General features: G+C 41.3%; 1 protein-coding gene across 2 annotated transcripts in view; it reads right to left on the bottom strand.

The window, feature by feature from the left end:
* The window catches only part of CAMK4 (calcium/calmodulin dependent protein kinase IV), an 87,064-nt gene that overhangs the window by 45,929 nt on the left and 18,930 nt on the right, over positions 1-22,205 (bottom strand). For both annotated transcript variants that reach the window (XM_083577035.1, XM_083577034.1), the window contains exon 3: positions 3,337-3,415. In XM_083577035.1, coding sequence (XP_083433161.1) covers positions 3,337-3,415 — 79 coding nt within the window. The remainder of the gene's footprint in view (positions 1-3,336; positions 3,416-22,205) is intronic.

Here is a 22,205-nt window from a genome sequence, read left to right as displayed (position 1 = left end):
CACTGTTGTGTAATTAATTAGGTGGTGAATGAACAGATAAATGCAGAAACATTCTTGCATTTCAAGTTTAAGCAACAAAGGCCAAACAGAATGTGGAGAGCAAGACTGATGGCTGGACTAGCTATAAGTTTGCTGGTATGCACATGGAAGCAGCAGTTGACTGTAAATGAGCAGAAGATTTGATCAAAGAGGGGTGAACAAGTTGGCAGAATTGGAATGAAAGTTGACATGACAGTTAAATGGTTCTTCCTGGAGGCTCAGATTTGTGACAGCACATAATCCTATGTATGCCCACTCACTTTTGAGGAGGACTTACTTTTTCCTATTTAGTTCAATTGTGCTTACTTTCAGGTAAATGGGTGCAGGACTGCAGCCCGGTGCAATTTCACTTTAGTGTCTCTAAAGCCTGAGCAGATCCCTCAATCTTTGAAGACATTCAGTTAAAACTGCCTCACGTAACCTCAACTGCTGTTGGTAGGGAAGATTTATTTTTGAGAGACAAGTAGACTTGGCTCCATCTCTGGATATTTTATCTGCTGGGATGTAACCTAAAATTGCCTCAAGTCCCACAATAACAGTTGCTGTAAAAACTGTTGCCAGTTTGGGTCGTGATCAGGAATAAAACATATCTTTTTCCTCTTCTCTGGGAAGATTAGTACAATGATTTTCTCAAAAATCATCCCTGAGGGACTCCCTTTAACATGACTAGAATGCTTCCATGTCCCTCGGGGGATCTGTTTTAATTTATAAATGTCATCAGTTTATCCCAAAGGTGCTCTCTATCACAACACACTTTTCATTCGAGTTTCAAGAGAGGAAGTTGGAGTCAACCAACAACTAGGGGAGGGGAGCCGTTTTTTATATTGCCCTTTTAAATTTTTTGATAACAAGACACCTTTAATCTATTTCCTTCCAGAGTGTCCATCTTAACAGCCCCATCTTCATTTCTTTAGATTATTGGAGACTCTAAACAAAACATGGAGATTAAGGACAAGCTGTTCTCAAATAAAAGTCACCTATCAATGAACTCCCTTTTTCAGAAGGGTAATCAAGCTTTGTGACCTGTATATACCTTGATCATCAATGAAATTCCACAGGATCCACTGAAAAATAATTGTTAACATAAATGGGCCTGCAGAGCCGTGTATGCCAAATTTTGCATTAATCTATTTCTTTCATAATGTTCTACTAGGTCCCCTTAAACTAAACTCTCAAAATGGAAGAGACCATTATAAATTGATTTAACCAATGTTTCCTGTAGCTGTTGGTGGGATATGCTGAATGACTATGCCTGTCATTCAAGAAAGCACCCATCCGAAAGCACTTACTGACTTATTTCCCAAGATGATGGGCCTTAATCTGGATTTTTTCCATATAGAAAACGTCCCATACCCCAATTATAAATTTGCTGCTTTTTTACCTATTAACCAATTTGCCCATCTTTTAAAGATGTGGGGCTTGAACTATGCATATTAACTCCAGACCGACAGATAGTTGCAACATGGTCGCATAGCTCCATTGCACTGTGTTTACGCTTTCAACAGTGGTGTCAAGATATTTTACTGCAGAGCGATGAGCTACACCTGGGGCTGAAAATGAGAACTAGGTCTCAAATAGGAACATATGCACTGTACTAAATTTTTAGCTTGCAGCTCTAGTATTTCAAGCCCCTTCGGCGAGAAAACAATAAAACAATCCTAAAGTAGGACTCATTAAAATTATTGTCAGAACATTTTAAAATTTGGAGGAGCTGCTGTTGAAGATAAGTCTAAACTCCACGGAAGATGGTGCGTAAGCAGCGCTTGAAACCCCCCCCCCTGGTGAAATAAGAGGAACAGAAAGAACAGTCCTCTTATTTGGTGGAATAAGTGACCTACAGTGATACAGTTGGTACAGACGTGCTATTCCACCTACAGAAGAGCTCTTTCCCTTTGCAGAAGTGACTTGGATCTCCATTGATACAAATATCATTCCTCTCTACTGAATGCCTCCCCTCACTTAACCACTGAAACCTGAAAAGGTTTTCACTGTCAATATGGCCACTGGCGGAGGAAGAGGGGGCGGGGGGGCGCATTGCCCCCGGCAGCGTGATCCCGGTGGAGTTCCATCACGGCTGCCCCCCCCGCCCGTGCTGGGTGCCCTGCCCCTGCAGGCAGCACACCACACCCCCAGAACGCACACCACGCCCCTGTGGGTGGCATGCCCCACCCCCAGGATGCACGCCCCGCCCCCAGTGCCGGAGCATGAAGCTCCGCCACTGAATATGGCTGGATCATAAAGCTGTTGTTGTCAAGGAAATGCATCTAGACTGTCCCCCGCACTCCTGTTTCCAAATTCTCTCCCCCTCACCCCACCATTCTGCTTACTAATTTGAAAAATCCATAACTTATATGAATTTCAGCCTCAAAGCTAAATACGATGCTCAAATAATAGCAACTCTTTTGAGAGAGTTGCAGGTGCTTATGTAATAACCAGCTCTTGGATGAATCTCCTGACTGTACTTCTTCTGAATTTTTTAATCCTAATGCTATTTTTATAATACCATGAAACCTTCAGCACTCAGAGAACATGCCACAATGCAGAGTTCTCAAAGTACGGCATGCTAGCAAAGTTGAAGCAGCACCTGCCATTAACCTACTTACAGTAGAAATTAGCAATTCTCTAGGAACACATAAGCAGTTTTACTCTTGTTTTAAACCTCTCTCTCTCCCCCCCCCCATCCCTATCCTGAGGGCTGCATTGAGGGTTGGCCACCCCCTGAGTCAGAACTATTGCTCAGGTACAACTGCAGCATGAAACAAAAGGTAAGGTTGCTTCCTTTGCAAAAACAAGAACTGTTGTGTTCTTTCTGGCATGTAGTCTTGGGGTGATAATCTCTTTCTTCTTCCCACACCCTCATGCCTGTGCAGAAGATTCTGCTTTCCATAGAAGGCTGAGTTCAGATTAGGAAGTCATACAAGATATATGGGTTAGTTTGCAGAACCTCTTATAATTTTTTATGTCCTTTCCATGGCTTCCTGCTGCTTTGTTCTCATCAGGAATTCACGCACTTGGTGTTTTCTAAATGTACATTTTCTACTAAACATTTTACAATATGCAGATAGAATACTGATATATAAAAAGACGAGTAAATGCATAGCATGTCTTCGGGAATAATTTCCTCCGAAGGCTGCTGGTGTGCACATCATGAATTTAAATCGAACAAAGCTGGAACGTCCTCATTGGTCAGACTGTGCAATTAAAGCCTAAACGCATTTGCAATGGATCCTCTGAAGAAAACCTCTGTAAGAAAAATTTGAGAAGGGGTGGTGGTGGTGGTGGTGGAATGAAACTTACAGTTTTCTTCAAGATTTTGACAGCAAATGGCTTTTGTGTTCCTTTCTGCCTGCATCTGTAGACAATAGATGTTGCACCCCTGAAAAAAACAGAATATAAAGTTACGTTCAGATATGTAGAATATATTCTATTCTATTCTATTCTATTCTATAAAACGTTATTTCTCTGAAAACTGAGCTTGCTTTAAAATTTGAAATTTAATTCTTGGAAATTAAAATAAGTTATGATTTTTCACTGTACAGTTTTGATTTTCAGTTTTGATCAAGTACTTGCTTGGAATTTATTTTGGCTATATTCCTCAGCAATGTAACACCTACACAAAGTAATTCTGTTCATTATTCCATTCCCATTGCCCAGGGATATTTAACTACAGTGCAGTACTAGGGAATCGTGAAGAATAAACAAATAAATAAAATCCAGTGCTAGCGACATTGTAACACTCCTGCAGAACAGAAAACTGTTTCATTTGTAGCCTTTTCTGTTCCACGGGAGAGTTGTTATTTCACTGCTGGAATGACTTTGGCACATTGGAAAATGCAATCTTCAGCTGTCAGTCTTGAAAATTTCTTTGCTCTTTTCAGTACTGTATTCAACTTTTCATACATCCCCACTTCCTTTTTAAAAAAAAAACAAAAACCAACAACGACAGAATTAGGTGATGTGTTTTCTTATATGGAATATTTATACTGCAGTTCTAGAAGTGTTGTTCGGTAGAACTCTTTGAACATTAATTTAAAAAAACCAGACGCATCCACCATTTCCCTAATGCAAAATGTGTTACTTTGAAAAGTATTTTAGCAAGACCTTCCAGTTGCCATTTGTGTGTTCACACAAACTTCTTATCTACGTGTTAAGAAGTGAGGGAAAGTGATGTATGAATTTGCATCTATCCTGAGCACATCTTCACTGAATGAAGAGCATCCATTTCTAATTAATATATTTGTAGTATATATTCTAGAGAAGGAAGGGAAGTTAAAATAATAGAAAATGCAATTAATGTCAAGTAGACCTGACCCAGCAGCATACTCAGAACATTTTAAAGGAAGTTGTAGCACAAGGCAGATGTGGAAGACACAAAACGAGAAAGAAAAAAGGGTCTCTGAGTAACGGTCCTTTCAATAAAGATGAAAGAGCCAATAATTCTGGGGCCGCTCAAGATACTGTCAGAATTACAGTTGAGAAGAATCCTGTTATTATGGCTGAACTTTCTTCCATTCCCATCAGCAACCCTTCCTTCTTCCGGGCATTGTTTGACAGACAAAATTCTTGCCTCAAATGTTTCCATGGGACATAACTGTCTCTTTGTTCACTTTTTTTTTTCAGATTCTCTGAGAAGGGTGAGCAGGGAGTGGAGTGAGGTGGTGCCAGATTTAAAAGGGGAATGGATTTGGGAACTATGGTACATGCAAGGTCTACATCATGGGTAGGCCAACTAAGGCCCGGGGGCTGGATCCGGCCCAATCGCCTTCTAAATCCGGCCCAAGGATGGTCCGGGAATCAGCGTGTTTTTACATGAGTAGAATGTGTGCTTTTATTTAAAATGCATCTCTGGGTTATTTGTGGGTCTTGCCTGGTGTTTTTACATGAGCAGAATGTGTCCTTTTATTTAAAACGCATCTCTGGGTTATTTGTGGGGCACAGGAATTCGTTCATTTATTTTTTCTTCAAAATATAGTCCGTCCACCCACCCCAAGGTCTGAGGGACAGTGGACTGGCCCTCTGCTGAAAAGGTTTGCTGACCCCTGGTCTGCGTGAACCATTTGCAAAACAGTACGCAACCACAATGCATGCATGCATGCATAATGCTAAATAAAATGGCAACTCGGCTGTCCATCATTTCCCCCTCTCCATCCTTCAGTCAGGCTGTATACATTTTTATTTTTAAAAGCACCACGTGATGCATTTCTGTGCTCATTCGTTATTAATATTTTATACACTTTTTTTTTAAGTGCAAGACTGCTCCAAAGTTTGAGTAACCAGAGAAGTTTGAGTAGCCAGCCAATGAGCACCATGCATAGCTGGTTTCTGCAGAAGATTTGCAGAACCTCTTTTGTTCGAGTTCAACAACGGAAGGGAAATGTGGATCAAATGTAGTAAAGGAGTTTCCAGAGTTGCTCCACTGTTCCAAAATGTCACATTTGTCTTTGCTCTATGTTTCACAAAGCAGCTGCAGCACAATCAGAAGGAAAAGAAACATTTTGCTTAATAAAGCTACAACTGCACTATGTATCTTTAAAAAAAGAATCAGTTCAACCCTGTACTGCATTTCAAATACAATAATCACCACCACCGCAAATCCAATCCTGCGTAGATTTCAACTGGATAAATTATTCAAGTCTTAAACAGATTTGTGCGAGTATATTTTCAAGATCCAATTTCCAGTGGCGTAGCGTGGGTTGTCAGAACCCGGGGCAAGGCAAGTAATTTGCACCCCTAACCCGTGGATTTGCGCCCCCTAACCCTAACCCCCAGATGTTGCACCCGGTGCGGCCGGCCCCCCCTGCACCCCCCACGCTACGCCACTGCCAATTTCTATTTTATCTAATCGGAGAATTGCTACCCAAATCAAAATAAAAGGTTGTAAAATGATGAAATGAACACGGGTAAATGCTTTGCATGAAATGGTCCTGATAAGGTACTGGATCCAATACTATAAAAGCTAACTTTTTCTACATGCATAAGAGATTAGGTGTGTAATTTTGTAGGAGCATACAAAATTGGTAGTCTACACTCCACAGTAGTCAAAATTTTGTATAGGTAATGATTCAAAGAACGCTGTAGTTTCAGAAACCTTGTGTGTGCATGTGCAACTTCCCCTTCCATTTATTTAATGTCCCTGTGATTATCCAGAAATAATTTGTGGGGAAGGCAGCAAGGTCCCTCACCACTTAAGAATACTTGGCAAGTTGGAAAATCTGGCTTTGGGCACACTTATTTCTGGTTATTGTTTCAGAATTTGACTCTGCTCCTTTCCCCTTTTTGATCCATCCCCTTCCCTGCCTTTAATTATTATACGTTCCATTTCCCCTATTTCTTCTCAGGACAAAGGAGATGATTTATTTTATCATTTAATATTACACCCATGTCTCACATTTCCTCCAAGGTGGCATAGTTCCAGTGCTTTTTTCCTGGGGGTACTCAAGGGTACATAGTACTGACACCTTTTTTCAGATGTTAAAAGTGTGACACTCACTGTAATAACTTTATGGTGAGTACTGACATCTTTTCTTCTTAAAAGAAAAAAGAGAGCACTGCATAGTTCTCCCCCTCCTGTTTGATTCCAGCAACAAAGCTCTGAGGTAGGTTAGTAGCCCAAGGTCACCTAGTGAACTTCATGACTTTTGGGGGGGGGATTTGAACCCACATCTTGTAGGTCCTAGCCCAACACACTGGCCGCTATACCACATCAGCTCAATGACATGAGAGATCCAGGAAAATTATCTCCTGCATGTTTGTTCTGTTGATAGCAGCTGTGGAGGAACAGGGTCAACCCAAGACATTTGGATGACTGAAGGAAAGGACAAGATAGTGTCTCCCCCAAAAGGATGTCAGAGAATAAAGAATGTGAATGCAGGAGGAAGGGAGGGAGGAGTTAACCTTTCCCACATGCCATTTGGCTGATTGAAATCACACACCCTGCTAACTTCTGCAAAACCCTGCAAATAAAATTTTGCTAGCCAAGAAAGAACATCAGTGCACTTCTAGATTTTGGATCTATGTCTTTTAGCTCCCAAGTGGATTTTTGTTTGTTGGCTTGTTTTACTATTGGGTCTGACAAGTGAACCTATCATCAACACCGGTTTATTGTGCACTACTTTTCCATCATTGTGGGACGCGGGTGATGCTGTGGGTTAAACCACAGAGCCTAGGACTTGCTGATCAGAAGGTCGGCGGTTCGAATCCCCGCGACAGGGTGAGCTCCCGTTGCTCGGTCCCTGCTCCTGCCAACCTAGCAGTTCAAAAGCACGACAAAGTGCAAGTAGATAAATAGGTACCGCTCTGGCGGGAAGGTAAACGGCGTTTCCGTGTGCTGCTCTGGTTCGCCAGAAGCAGCTTAGTCATGCTGGCCACATGACCTGGAAGCTGTACGCCGGCTCCCTTGGCCAATAAAGCGAGATGAGCGCCACAACCCCAGAGTCAGTTACGACTGGACCTAATGGTCAGGGTCCCTTTACCTTTACCTTACTTTTCCATCATAAGCCATGCCCAAAGGAGCTCACCATAATTAAAGGTCTACTCTAATCTGCGTAGGCTTACAAACAATACGGGGGAAATGTTCTGAATTGTCTGCACATCAAAGAAACCATGGCTGGAAAGCAGAACGTACAAAACTGTTGAGCAAAACACTTGCCTCCCACTTCTCCTGTCTATCTCCTTATAATTAAGAGAGCATCATCTTTAAAACATGTCACAAAATATAACCAAATTGGCATAGTTCATTTTTTCTTTACTTCTGCAAATCAAATACTTCTCCAAGCCAGCTATTTCAGCATTAGCCTAATGACAGCAAATTTATTGCCAGGCTCTAAAGAGTATCCAGGCTTTTCCTAGCCCAGTGGAAAGTTTATTTTTCTGCCTTGAATAGCTTCCTACCCTACTTGCCGCCACTGTGCCACATTGTGAACAGCTTTTGAAATGCTGTTTCAGTATTTGTTTGCCATACAGCATAGGTAGTCCCTCGCCAGGACAGCCTATTCCTCTGCTTCTGACATGTCCTGCACTCGCTCCTCTGCCTTGGACTGCTCTGACCTGTCTTCTTTCCCCCTCCCTGACTCATGCCTCACGCGGACACCAAACCCCATAAATCATTGGTCTGCTCTCCTGTGTCAACAGCCCCCAACCCCCTGCCTCCACAACTCACTCATCAGAGCCCCACCAGTCCCTGACAATCATCCCTCAAAATTTGCACTTCTCCAAATTTTGCAGTGCAGTTCTCCAGCCAATAAATATGTTAATACTACTACTACTACTACTACTACTAATAATAATAATAATAATAATGCACAGACTAGGGTAAAGTGTGCATAAGACATCTGAAGGCAGCCCTGTTTAGGGAAGCTTTTAATGTTTAACAGACCATTGTATTTTAATATTTTGTTGGAGGCCACCCAAAGTGGCTGGGGAAACCCAGCCAGATGGACGGGGTATAAATAATAAATTATTATTATATTATTATTATAATAAAATGATATTTTAATGAAAACAACATACAAAAATGTTATTTTTGTTTTTTGCAAATTTGTTTTTGCAATTATTTTGTAAATTTGCATGCATTGGGAAAAATTCACATGGAAATGCTGACAAATGCACTTATTTCTACATATGCACATTTTGCCAAGAAGCCCACTACAGTGGTACCTTGGATTATGAACCATCCTACTTATGAACGCTTCGCATTACGAACTCCACAAACCCGGAGGTAGGTGCTCCGGGTTGCAAACTTTGCCCCGGGATAAGAACATAATCCACTTCCAGGGCCACGGACACCTATGTAGGGAATGCGTGCCTCAGGTTAAGAACGCTTCGGATTAAGAACTGACTTCTGGAATGCATTAAGTTCATAACCTGAGGCACCACTGTACCGCAAATGAGGAAAGCAGACACTTGCTGTTTGAAAAACTGAGGCAATGCGGGGGGGGGGGAGGGAATGAGAAAAGGGGCGCTTGAATGAATGAATTTTATTATTACGGTCACAGACCAGTTCCGGCTCACTTACAATATCAGGGAAATCATAAAACACAACAGGAATACATTGAATTGCAATTGGGTATAACAGAGACAATTCAGATATAGTGGCAGTTAAAAATATATATTAAATCTTGATCACTAAAATATAAACTAAAATTGTCATTTAAAACCTTAATCATTTTGGTAGTACAGCTTTAAAAGGGGCACTTTATCTATATCCCTTCCTCACTTTGTGACCCTCTCTCCCTGTGGCACATTCTGATCCAGTTGGGCTTTCGATTCGTTGTGGCAAGGGAGTCTATATGACAATCATTGTGCATAAGGGTGTGGTGCTGCATACAAAATGAGAGCCAGCTGCTTAGCAATTCACATGGGTCAATATAGATATAGATGTATATACTTGGCTGTGAATATATAATCACACGAAAAAAGAAAAGCTATTCCTATTGGGTGGCTTGCTTCCTTTTACTCTCCCCCCTCCCCACTTTTCTGCAGAATCTTTAACATATTGAAAAAACTAGATACAGAACAATAGCATCTAATTAATAATATTTAATTGGGAAAAAAAATCACATGGTGGAATAATAAAGGTGCAGGTCAGGCAGATGTGGTCATTTATAAAAATGAACAGAGGTCATCTGCACAATTCTCAGACAATAACGGAGTAAGCATCGAACAGAAGGGTAATGTCAAGTCTACACATGCAAATTATGTTATGAATATGGGCCTCTGGCTATAGATGTAAGCGCTGTATTCTAAATCACACTTCCACAATCCTCCAATGAATCATATTTCACCAGCGGGGGGTGGAGGGATGTTCCGTAGAACTACACAAGTAGAAATACCTACTGTGGATTATTGAATCTACATCAGCAGCAGAAAGCCTAGTAGATTTTGTGACAAAGGACAAAACGGGTCTATAGTAAATGTGAGTAACATAAAGTGAGCATAAGCAAACGCACACACACACACACCTACAGATAAAGCCAGAGATGTGGCAAATAGAGCGATTCAAACAATAGGAAGCCAGCAGAACTTATGCTAGAGTCAGGGCTGGGATTTATGCCAACTGAGCCAGGATGGGGGATTTATACTGGCTTAGTACTGGAGAGCAAGTGTGGTGTAGTGGTTAAGAGCGGTGGACTTGTAATCTGGTGAACCAGGTTCGCGTCTCCGCTCCTCCACATGCAGCTGCTGGGTGACCTTGGGCCAGTCACACTTCTCTGAAGTCTCTCAGCCTCACTCACCTCACCTGTTTGTTGTGGGGGACGAAGGGAAAGGAGAATGTTAGCTGCTTTGAGACTCCTTAGGATAGTGATAAAGTGGGATATCAAATCCAAACTCCTCCTCCTCCTCCCCCTCCTCCTCCTCTTCTTCTTCTTCACCCCAGCTCAGCTGGCACAGCCCAAGATCTGCTGCATACAAACTTCTCCACTCGGGTGGAGCTGAGATTTGGATTGTGCAGAAAATTGGCAAAACTGCCAGCCCCACCCCAAGCCCCATAAAACCTCTCACACACCTGAGTTTGGGATCTCTTCGACCATATCATATTCTTGCATTCCATGATGTGGAGACGTTTTCATGTCTAAAAACTCATTGTTAATCCAAACCAGGCAATTTGGGTCAACCTGGGATTTGTCCAGAGCAGGTCAAGGCAGCTCCAGGTCTGCTTCTTGTTGGGCCCACCCAGAGCAGTCCAGGGCTGCTAAAAGCAGGGGGCTCAGGCAACCACATGTTTAATCAGGATTTTAAACACTAATTAAAGATAGGGTTGGTGGAGGGGGGGAGATGACATAGGAAGAGACTCTCTCTTGTCCTTCCTTCCTTCCTTCCTTCCTTCCTTCCTTCCTTCCTCCCCTCTTCACTGCCAACTAGATGTTTAATTAGGGTTTAAATCCTTGATTAAACATGTAATCAGGTGCAGGGAGAAGGAGATGGACACATCAAACATTAAAAAACTTCCCAATACAGGGCTGCCTTCAGATCATAGAATCATAGAATCATAGAATCATAGAATCATAGAGTTGGAAGAGACCACAAGGGCCATCGAGTCCAACCCCCTGCCAAGCAGGAAACACCATCAGAGCACTCCTGACATTTGGTTGTCAAGCCTCTGCTTAAAGACCTCCAAAGAAGGAGACTCCACCACACTCCTTGGCAGCAAATTCCACTGTCAAACAGCTCTTACTGTCAGGAAGTTCTTCCTAATGTTTAGGTGGAATCTTCTTTCTTGTAGTTTGGAACCACTGCTCCATGTCCACTTCTCTGGAGCAGCAGAAAACAACCTTTCTCCCTCCTCTATGTGACATCCTTTTATATATTTGAACATGGCTATCATATCACCCCTTAACCTCCTCTTCTCCAGGCTAAACATGCCCAGCTCCCTTAGCCGTTCCTCATAAGGCATCGCTTCCAGGCCTTTGACCATTTTGGTTGCCCTCCTCTGGACACGTTCCAGTTTGTCAGTGTCCTTCTTGAACTGTGGTGCCCAGAACTGGACACAGTACTCCAGGTGAGGTCTGACCAGAGCAGAATACAGTGGCACTATTACTTCCCTTGATCTAGATGCTATACTCCTATTGATGCAGCCCAGAATTGCATTGGCTTTTTTAGCTGCCGCGTCACACTGTTGGCTCATGTCAAGTTTGTGGTCAACCAAGACTCCTAGATCCTTTTCACATGTACTGCTCTTAAGCCAGGTGTCACCCATCTTGTATTTGTGCCTCTCATTTTTTTTGCCCAAGTGCAATACTTTACATTTCTCCCTGTTAAAATTCATCTTGTTTGTTTTGGCCCAGTTCTCTAATCTGTCAAGGTCATTTTGAAGTGTGATCCTGTCCTCTGGGGTGTTAGACACCCTTCCCAGTTTGGTGTCATATGCAAATTTGATCAGGATGCCCTTGAGTCCATCATCCAAGTCGTTGATAAAAATGCTGAATAAGACCGGGCCCAAGACAAAACCCTGTGGCACCCCACTAGTCACTCTTCTCCAGGATGAAGAGGAACCATTGATGAGCACCCTTTGGGTTCGGTCAGTCAGCCAGCTACAAATCCACTGAGTGGTAGCATAGTCAAGACCGCATTTTACCAGCTTCTTTACAAGAATATCATGGGACACCTTGTCAAATGCCTTGCTGAAATCAAGGTAGGCTACATCCACTGCGTTCCCTTCATCTACCAGGCTTGTAATTCTGTCAAAAAACGAGATCAGGTTAGTCTGACATGACTTATTTTTCAGAAATCCATGCTGACTATTGGTGATCACAGCATTCCTTTCTAGGTGCTCACAGACTGTTTGCTTAATGATCTGCTCCAGAATCTTCCCTGGTATTGATGTCAGACTGACTGGGCGGTAATTATTTGTGTCCTCTCTTTTCCCCTTTTTGAAAAAATGTCTTCTGAAAGTTTGTAGTTCTTTATCTCCTTGCCATCTGAAGGTGAGGGGTGTTTCACAGGGAGGCCACCACTGCCAAAAAGCCTTCTACTTTCCCTTTCACTGCCAGCCAAATGTTTAATTAGGGGTTAAAAGCCTAATTAAATAATGAGGACTGTACAAGGCCCCTCTGTCTCTCTGTATATGAATATGTGTATCTATATCTGTATCAGCTGTATATCTGCATTTGACTGAAAGCAAGGAACAAAACTTGATCCACTTCCAGGGTGGTGGCAGTGATAAATGCTGTAAATGTGTAACAACTGAGAAACAGATCTGTAATCAAACTAGTGTAGTCAGTTTCATTTCTTAAGGTAGTAACAAACTTCAGCTTCTATTTGATCGCAGGCAGACAGATATTCCACAGCATTCATCATATTTATGCTACAATCTCATGATTTTACATCCTTCATTACAGAAATGGAACACACTCCCTTTTTTATATATATAAAAGGGGGGCGGGAGTACAAAACCAAAATGACTGGTGGAAGATAGTTGCAAAAACTGCCAAAGCCTGCAACAATTTGATTTGTCTGTCATCAGGAAACTTTCCAAAAGCTACAGAAGGATAGACACAGACAAACAGAACAGTTTCCCCCATCTTTTGATGTCTAGAGTATAGGCTTGTTTCTCCTGCATACTTCAACTTTGTATCGAAAAGGTTGTGTTCTCCTCTACCAGCTTCCGGAAGAATGAGGAGGCACCCTACAGCTGCGTGGAATATCTGTGATAACACTGCCTCCCAGCATCTGTTGCCCATTCCTTTGTCCTGTCAAGTCATGGCTTAGTGATGGGGCAGTGCTTTCTGATCAATGGTGGTACTTTTGTGATTTCCCTATGCCTGTTGGCTGCAGCAAAGACAATGCCAGAGAAGTTTAAAGCATATTTGCTCCCTTGTCCTGAAATGATGCTACTGCTCATATCCTATGAGAGAAGGGGGCAAAACCATCACTGCATGGGGCTTTCCTGCACTGACAGATATACAGTGGTACCTCGGGTTAAGTACTTAATTCGTTCCGGAGGTCCGTTCTTAACCTGAAACTGTTCTTAACCTGAAGCACCACTTTAGCTAATGGGGGCTCCCGCTGCTGCCACGCCGCTGGAGCACGATTTCTGTTCTCATCCTGAAGCAAAGTTCTTAACCTGAAGCACTATTTCTGGGTTAGCAGAGTCTGTAACCTCGAGCGTATGTAACCCGAGGTACCACTGTACTATGGAATATGCATATAACTGGGTGGTTTGGATTGTTCAAATGACACTTTTGGCTCTCATTCTGCACAACTGTGTCCTAACACACGGTCCTATAATCAAATTTTTTTCTTTTAAAAAAAATCAGATTATGGAAGCATGTTACAAAAACCATTGCAATGGCGAAACAGAAGTACAAAAAGATTGGCATCAGTCACATCTACTTCATGTCTAGTACAAAGTTTTTCATCTTTATCACTGAATTATTTTGCTCCCGTTTTTGTCACAATATGTGTACTGATAATTAATTTGACTATCCTTTCATTGTGTTGCACCACGTCCTCAGACATGTTCACAATGAATAAGTCCCACTGAACACAGTGGGACTTACGTCTGAGTAAACATGCAAAGGAGTGTCTTGTTAGGCGTCATTCACATAACAGATGTTAGTTCCAACAGTAAAACCATTGGGAAAGAGAAAATATTCATTATTAAGGTATAAACACTTTCTCCCCCAACATGAATTGAATAAATATTAAGGCTGTTTAATGCAACACTGCACTGCATTAATTTCCATGTAGAGAAAAATGTATACAACAAGATGTGTGAAAACTGCAGGCTGTTATATTTTGATGCATACAAACACCTAGAAGGAACTTCATGTACTGGTTTCTTAATCTCATGTACACATAACAAAATAAACTATGGCATGATTTTCACACATCATAATGGGCTGTATATCTTTTTTCCCTTCTCTATTTAGGAAAAATCTTATGCAAAGGATTTTAATTAAAACATATTTGGAGATAACTTAATTTTTGTGTGTGTTTTTCAGGCTGAGTGATTCAAGTAACAGAAGTTGTCAAGAATGAATGACTTAACCTGGATAATTGCCAGCCGTGAGAAACCCATTCCATGTTGCAAATACGATTTTTGTGACAGCAGCAGCTTCCCTTAGACAAGTGATATGATTAGCAAGGAGAAGAGTGACTCCTGAGTGTTATTTTCTCTCGGATGGGAGAGAAGGAGAACTCTCTGAAAAGAAACAAATTACTGTAGAGGAGTCAAGGTTGTGCCAAGAAAAAAGAAAGCTTTCGCCATTGACTGCCCACCAGCTTTTTCATAAGTAACCTGGGCATATGGAGAAGGCCACATGCGGGGGCGGGGAGGGGGGGCGAAGTGACCTTGCCATATGGAAGCAGTCTCCATAGAGGAAAAAGTTGGAAGACAACATCCGAAAAGGTTACTTTGACACAGAACAGCGGCGTGTCTCCATCTGATTTATCTGGGTCATAAAACAGCTGCTGGCTTGTATTGTTTGATTGCTCTCAGTGGGCAAGCAGGTGTGAATGGCAGGTATTATGCATCTGCACATGGAAAGGAATAGCCCAAGAGAGGGAGGGATGGTCAAAGTTAATAATTTTGCTTTGAATTGCCATAGAAAGGTTAGGAAAGCTATTGTTGTATAGACTTTCAGTAACGGGGGAGATAAAACAAGAGATAATTAGCATGTTCTGCATTATAAACACACACACACACACACACACACACAGCCGCTTTTTAGGTGTCAAACGCTTGTCCCATAAATTATTTATTTATATTTTAAAAATAATATTTAATTATTAATAATAGTAATATTTACTGCTAGTAAATAATATTCAGTATACTCGTAAGGCAATTTCTAGCTCACCTTTCACCATATGATTCCACAGCAGGTCGCAATACAATAAATAGTAGAACAGTGTTGCAGTTAAACTGAATTTAGTACCATTTATAAAAGCAGATAAAATCCCACATGGAGCCACAAGGAGCCACAAACCAAACTCCTAGCTTGTGGCAGGGTCAAAACTCCTAATTAGTTATAAAAAGCCAAGGTGAACACAAGAGTTTTCACACGGTGTCAAATGACAAAAGTGTTGTAGCCACTTGAGCCTCTAGGGAGAGGACATTCTGGGGGCCCTTTTGCAGGGCGCAAAGGGCTCCATCGGGCCCCTTCATGCCCTGTAATGTCAAGCGCTCGCCGTGTCAGGTATCACACACATGTGTGGGGCACCCCCAATGGGGGGGGCAGAACTCTGCACGCCTGCTGCTATTCTTTTTTATTAACACCCCCCCACACACATATCAGTATGCAAGGGTAATCAGTCGCTTCCTCATAGATTCACATATCAAGATACTACAGTGGTACCTCGGGTTACATACGCTTCAGGTTACAGACGCTTCAGGTTAGACTCCGCTAACCCAGAAATAGTGCTTCAGGTTAAGAACTTTGCTTCAGGATGAGAACAGGAACTGTGCTCCAGTGGTCCAGCAGCAGCAGGAGGCCCCATTAGCTAAAGTGGTGCTTCAGGTTAAGAACAGTTTCAGGTTAAGTACAGACCTCCAGAACGAATTAAGTACTTAACCCGAGGTACCACTGTAATGCTCTCTTTCCTATATATTCCTCCGAAGCTTCAAATAGTGTCAGCAGCCAATAAATATGGCTTGTTTAACTGTCCATCTTTATGCCAGAGCTACATTAGTGCAAAGTGCTGCAGTGGAGCAGTGCCCGTTCTTATTTAACTCAATCAAATATTAAAGCACTCTAGTTTCCCCACCACCACCCCCGCCACAGACTTTTGACCCCAAGCATTTCAAAATATGCTAAAGTGAGGGCAGAGTTGTGCTCATAGTACCATGACCTAGATTATAATTTTCAAGAACTCAGGCATGCTTTATCCATTGACTCCAATGTGCAATTCATATATTACTTTGAAAAGTGAGATTATGAATCTTACTATGACTATGAGCCGAGCTTTAAGGTAATTAATGATATTATATGGGTCAGCTTTTGACATATCAGCTTGCAGCAAAATCCTATGTGTGTCTACTCAGAAGTCAGTTCCATTTAATTATGTGGAATTCAATCTTAGGTAAGTTTGCATAGGACTATGCCTGCTAGTGACCAGAATTAGCCATGTGGTAAGAATTGCGCATATGTAAAAAAGTCCAGATACCAGGTGGAAATTTTAGAAAGTAACTCCAAACTTTTATCCAAAATGTATAACCAACTGTTAGATTGGGAGACTAAGGACGAAGAAATAAAGGAGGTCATGATTAAATGGGCTATAGATCTTGGATATAATCTAGAGTATGACAGCTGGGTGAAACTCTGGAACAAGGGTATGAAATTTACAGCATGTGTTGGACTCCGAGAAAATATGGAAAAGATGATGTACCGATGGTACATCACACCTGTGAAATTGGAAAAAATGTACAAGACAGGAGACAAAACATGCTGGAAATGCAAAACTAAAGAGGGTAATTTTCACCACATGTGGTGGACCTGTGAAGAAGTGAAAAGGTTTTGGGGACTTATTTACGATAAATTTAAAAAAATATTGAAATACACCTTTCCCAAAAAACCCGAAGCTTTTCTCTTGGGAATGATTGGAGAGGAGATTAAAAAAGAAGATCAAACATTATTCCAGTACGCAACGGTAGCCGCCAGGATACTGCTAGCGCAAAACTGGAAAACTCCTAACATCCCAACCGTTAGAGAATGACAAATTAAATTATTCGAGTATATAGAATTAGCAAAGATGACACAGAAAATCAGACATCAAAAAAGTAGAAAGTTTATGAATGACTGGAACAAATTTGTAACATACACTGAAGCAAATCTAGGAAATATTAAAATCACAGTAGGTGAAATATAAAACCCGCGACGTACAGATTTGGCCAAATAAAACTGCAGAGAGGTATGGTATTTGTATAGCTCAAACCGAGATGGAGGGAAGTCAATTAGTGTTTTAGAGTTGATTTGTTTGTTTATTTGTTATGTGTGTTGTCCTCGTTTTTTTTCTTTTTTCGTTTGTATTTTTCTTTGTTTTGTTTCTTAATGTTTTTATGTTTTTGCTGTAAGGAACTCAATAAAAAGAAATTAAAAAAAAAAAGAATTGCGCATATCTCATTGTGGAGCCACATCAATGATGTTTCGTGGATTTTAGGGTTCATCACATTCTCCCTAATTTGTATGTTAGAATCTTAATTATACTGTAAGAAGTATAGAAAGGTTAGGTGAGTAAACTCACATAGCCTTCCAGCATTATAACATTATTATTTAAATAAATATCTTTATTTTGTTTTGTAACATTTAAACGTTCCACTAAAATCCACTTTAATACAAATAGTCTGGAATTACATCAGATGACTTTCTGTCAAGAAGTGTATCTTCTTCACAGCTTTTGTTCTTGGTCTTAAGCAAAATCTTTGAGGAAGAAAAATGACTTATACTCTTAACGTTGAAGCATTAAGATAAATTCAACAGTGTAAACAAGTTTTGACGGATGCAATAATGGATTACTGAATGGTTTAGTTTATGTAAAATATGCAGGGATTTATATATGCAAAATGAACCATGGAAAGAGAAGAAGGAAAGTTGTTGACATTTTAAGGTTGTTTAAATGAATATTCCAAATTGTAAAACGGAAAATTTAATAAAAAATATGCACAACAAATGATTTATACTCTTTAGACATAAAAGACAAAAGGATTAAATCTGGAGAAGATTCTGTTTGTATTTCTGATGGAAAACTGGAAATGCTGTCTATTATACTCAATTTCTTCCCTTCCTTTTTAGTTTATATTCAGTAGCAATTCAATTATTATGAACAGATGGTTACCATGGCCTTTATTTAATGCATGTGATTTCCTGGTACCCCTTTCTGCTTGTGTTTCATGATCAAAATGGATTTCCTTGCATATTAAATTTTAGTCTCTGTGCCACGTGCATGTTCAATGAAATTCTCACCATGTCATGTTTACAGGCATAAACTCCCATTGCATCACTTTATTAATATTACAGTATATGACTTGTTTGGTCAGCTTTAATTGGCCCAGGCATTGTAATTGTGATTGTTTGTGTGTGTGTGTGTGCTGCAACAATGATGTTCCAGTATGTTTTATGCTGTTGCTTCTGATTGGTTGTAAACCCTTTGGGGATACGCATGAATATGAAGTGCCATAGAGATAAAACAAATGAGTAAATAATTAATCAAACCAGAAACTAAAATGCTAAATGGCAAAACCGAGTGGCTACCTGCTGCAAACCACTGTTCCTTCCACAGTTCTGAATGTTCCCTAATGCTTGTTATTCCTCCTGGAAAATCAAATATTTAAACAATATCCCTTTGCCAAGAATTATTGCCAGGTTTTACAAGGGGTGATGTTGTAATACTGGGACAGATGGCCTTTTTTTCTTTTTCTTTTTCTTCTTTTTGGAGCTCAAGTTCTAAAGCACTACAGTGGTACCTTGGGTTAAGTACTTAATTCGTTTCGGAGGTCTGTTCTTAACCTGAAACTGTTCTTAACCTGAAGCACCACTTTAGCGAATGGGGCCTCCCGCTGCCGCCGTGCCCCCGGAGCACGATTTCTGTTCTCATCCTGAAGCAAAGTTCTTAACCCGAGGTAATATTTCAGGGTTAGCGGAGTCTGTAACCTGAAGCGTATGTAACCCGAGGTACCACTGTACTGATGTATATAGACTGCCACTCCTTCACGAACAGAAACCTTTTTAAACTTTAAAATGGTCATATCCCGACTTGAAGATAAAAGGATCTTGCATAACTTGAGATGAGTTTAACTCCTGCTTAGCATTTGTTCACATTAGCAGCTTAAAATGCGGCATGGTCACCCCCTATTGCGAACCGCATTTGCAGGGTTCTCACATCAGATAAGGGGTGAGGAGGCCTTCACCTGATGCACAGGATGCTTTGGGTTTCCCGATCCTGTAACCCCCTTAGAAGTTCTACTCATGAAGCTGTCATCTGTGCATGGGCACTGGCGGAGGAACAGAGGGCGGGGGGAGCACACCGCCCCCGCACCATCAGGGAGGGGGGTACCATCTCAGCCGCCCCCGGACAGGCACCGCACACGCCCCCACCATGCCGGGAGCCACGCCCCCAGGATGCATGCCACACCCCACGGGGTGACGTGCCACGCCCCCAGGACGCGCACCATAGCCCCAGGACATGCACCAGCCACGCCCCCACCTGCTCTCCGCCCCCCAGTGCCAGAGCATGCAGCTTCGCCACTGTGCATGGGTGCTCATCTGCACATGCACAGGGGCTGTTAAGATATGTTCACATTACCTCTAACTTCAAATCCAGTTTTCTAGTTGGATTGAAGCTCGTTGGAGGAAAAAAATCACATCCAACAGGAGTGCTGGTGAAGAAATGGGAGAATCAATATGGATTGTGGCTAACGTCATGTGCGAGTGCACTGAAAGCATAGTCCACGGTAATGTGAATATACTCCTAGTCAGTTCATCTTCCTCAAATTAAATTGGCCAGTGACCTTGTGGAGACCTATGTGGCTTAAACTTTTACATTTCATCACCTAGCCTCTACTTTATTAGGAACTGTTGCCCTGGTGCTTATCCTGTCATTGAAATTCTACTCAGTGTTGATCCAGAGCAGATTCCAACGTATAGTTAGCAGAGTAACAACTTAAATGTGTTGCGGGATTCCCAAAAAATAGACCAGGGGCAATTATATTTCATCCAGCAGAGCTTTACTGCTACAGAGGCAAATGGTCACAAATCCAATACAATGGTACCTCGAGTTACAGACGCTTCAGGTTACAGACTCCGCTAACCCAGAAATACTACCTCGGGTTAAGAATTTTATTTCAGGATGGTGGCGGGAGGCCCCATTAGCTAAAGTGGTACCTCGGGTTAAGAACAGTTTCAGGTTAAGAACGGACCTCCAGAACGAATTAAGTTCTTAATACGAGGTACCACTGTACATTCACAACTGGCACAGTCCAAAAAAAATCCAGTTGCAGCAGACTTAACTTAAACTTACAATAACTTATAATAAGTCCAAACCTTAACATTAAGCATACTATGTACAGAAGGAAAAGAGATAGAAAAAGAAACTGAAACCCAGGCTCCTTCTGGCCCTACTTTTATAGTGGGCATGGCCTTGACAGAAAGAGATAAGAGAGCCAGTTTAAGCCAGCTGTACTCAGCTTCTCTGAAGGAATAGCCCAAACACCATGAACCTTCTGCTTGTTTCTTTCACCAAGAGAAGCTTCCAGAACCCTCTTGAATTAATTAGAATAGGAAAGATCTCTACACATTGGATGTGTATTTTCTGCGCTAAGAAATGCAGACTGACATATCTACCTCACCAGTTAGCATCACTTCATAAACACCTGCTTGGCTGATGAAGGTTTCAAGGCTAGTGGGAAAGGGGGAAAAATATATTCGCTTACCTACCCCATCCTATAACTTCCCTGTTCCCACCATCTCATGAGCCCTAAACATTACTGCAAGGCTCCTGTACCAGGTTTATGTAATCTGCATTGGCAATTGGCGATGTGTTTTGAAGATTATCTCAGGAATGAGGATTTAAAAGTTCAAACACCTTATGTAGTCATTCTTTATTAAAAGAAAGATGTGGGCACACCCACCAGTGGGCTACATGAGCATGTTTCTAAGTATAGCAGAAGGATGAGGGTTTTGAATGACAGGTAAATAAATACTGCTACACTTCACAATATACAATTCCTAGACCTTTATTGCTACCCAGCCTACTCAAAACCACCTCCATGAAACTATTTTAAAGAATTTATCTGCTTTCTGCACCACACACCTGCAGGTCCTCTAACTTCACTGCCTATTTAAAAATGCTTGTGTTTAAATAGCAATTCTTACCAATTTATCTTTCATCTTAGAAAAATAAAAGCAGAAGCACACAGCAGAACTATAAAATCAGCAAAAGCACTGATAAACACTACTGAAAATTGCAGTTGGCTCTCTTTTCACGCGAGGCTTGTGCATATTCAGAAATCAAAACCATCCATTAGTATAATATCGTTTTCTTAGTACACATTACTTTCAAGGCTGAAACGGTGCTTCCACAATAGAAGCTCACCGAGAAATTGCTGTGGTTTGTTCACTCACTTTTTGCAAGACATCCATACAACACCATCATGCAATTACAGCCTTTCTGAATTTCCTCTGTGGTTCTTCTATCTTCTCTCAGACCACAGAAACTCTGACATTTTTTTAGAAGGATGGAAGAGTTTTGAAGTCTCCATTGGTATAAATGCTGTTAGCACTACTATATTTTTAATGACATGTGGTTTTGAGATGGGCAGTGATTAATAAAAAACAAAGTGCAATGGTTTGGACATCACACTACGTCAAGGCTCATGGTTTGTTGCTCCTTGCTAGACAAAAGAAAGAGCAAAATAAGAGCATTTGAGCTGTGTGATTGTGCACATTGTGGGTTAAACAAACCACGCAACTTGGCTTAGCTTTATGTGTGAATGTGGCCACTGTGTCAGTTATTTAAAAATAATAATACATAAAGTAAATGTAATTGAATGGTGATTTCTACACATCATACAAGCCTGTGCTGTTGGTGAAAGTCTTTTTGAGCCTGGCTGGTTATTTTCAAATGCAATAAACTGTTTACTTACAATGAAATGTTCTCATTAACATATGGTCTACCTAACAGTTGCAATGCTGGGCACAGAAGGGTTTGTTCTGATTTAAATATAGCATGTTATA

The sequence above is a fragment of the Podarcis filfolensis genome (genome assembly GCF_964270895.1).
Source record: "Podarcis filfolensis genome assembly, chromosome: 11".
Taxonomy (NCBI): Eukaryota; Metazoa; Chordata; class Lepidosauria; order Squamata; family Lacertidae; genus Podarcis; species Podarcis filfolensis.
Note: the sequence above shows the minus strand (reverse complement) of the source record. Positions and strands in the feature narration are given on the sequence as shown.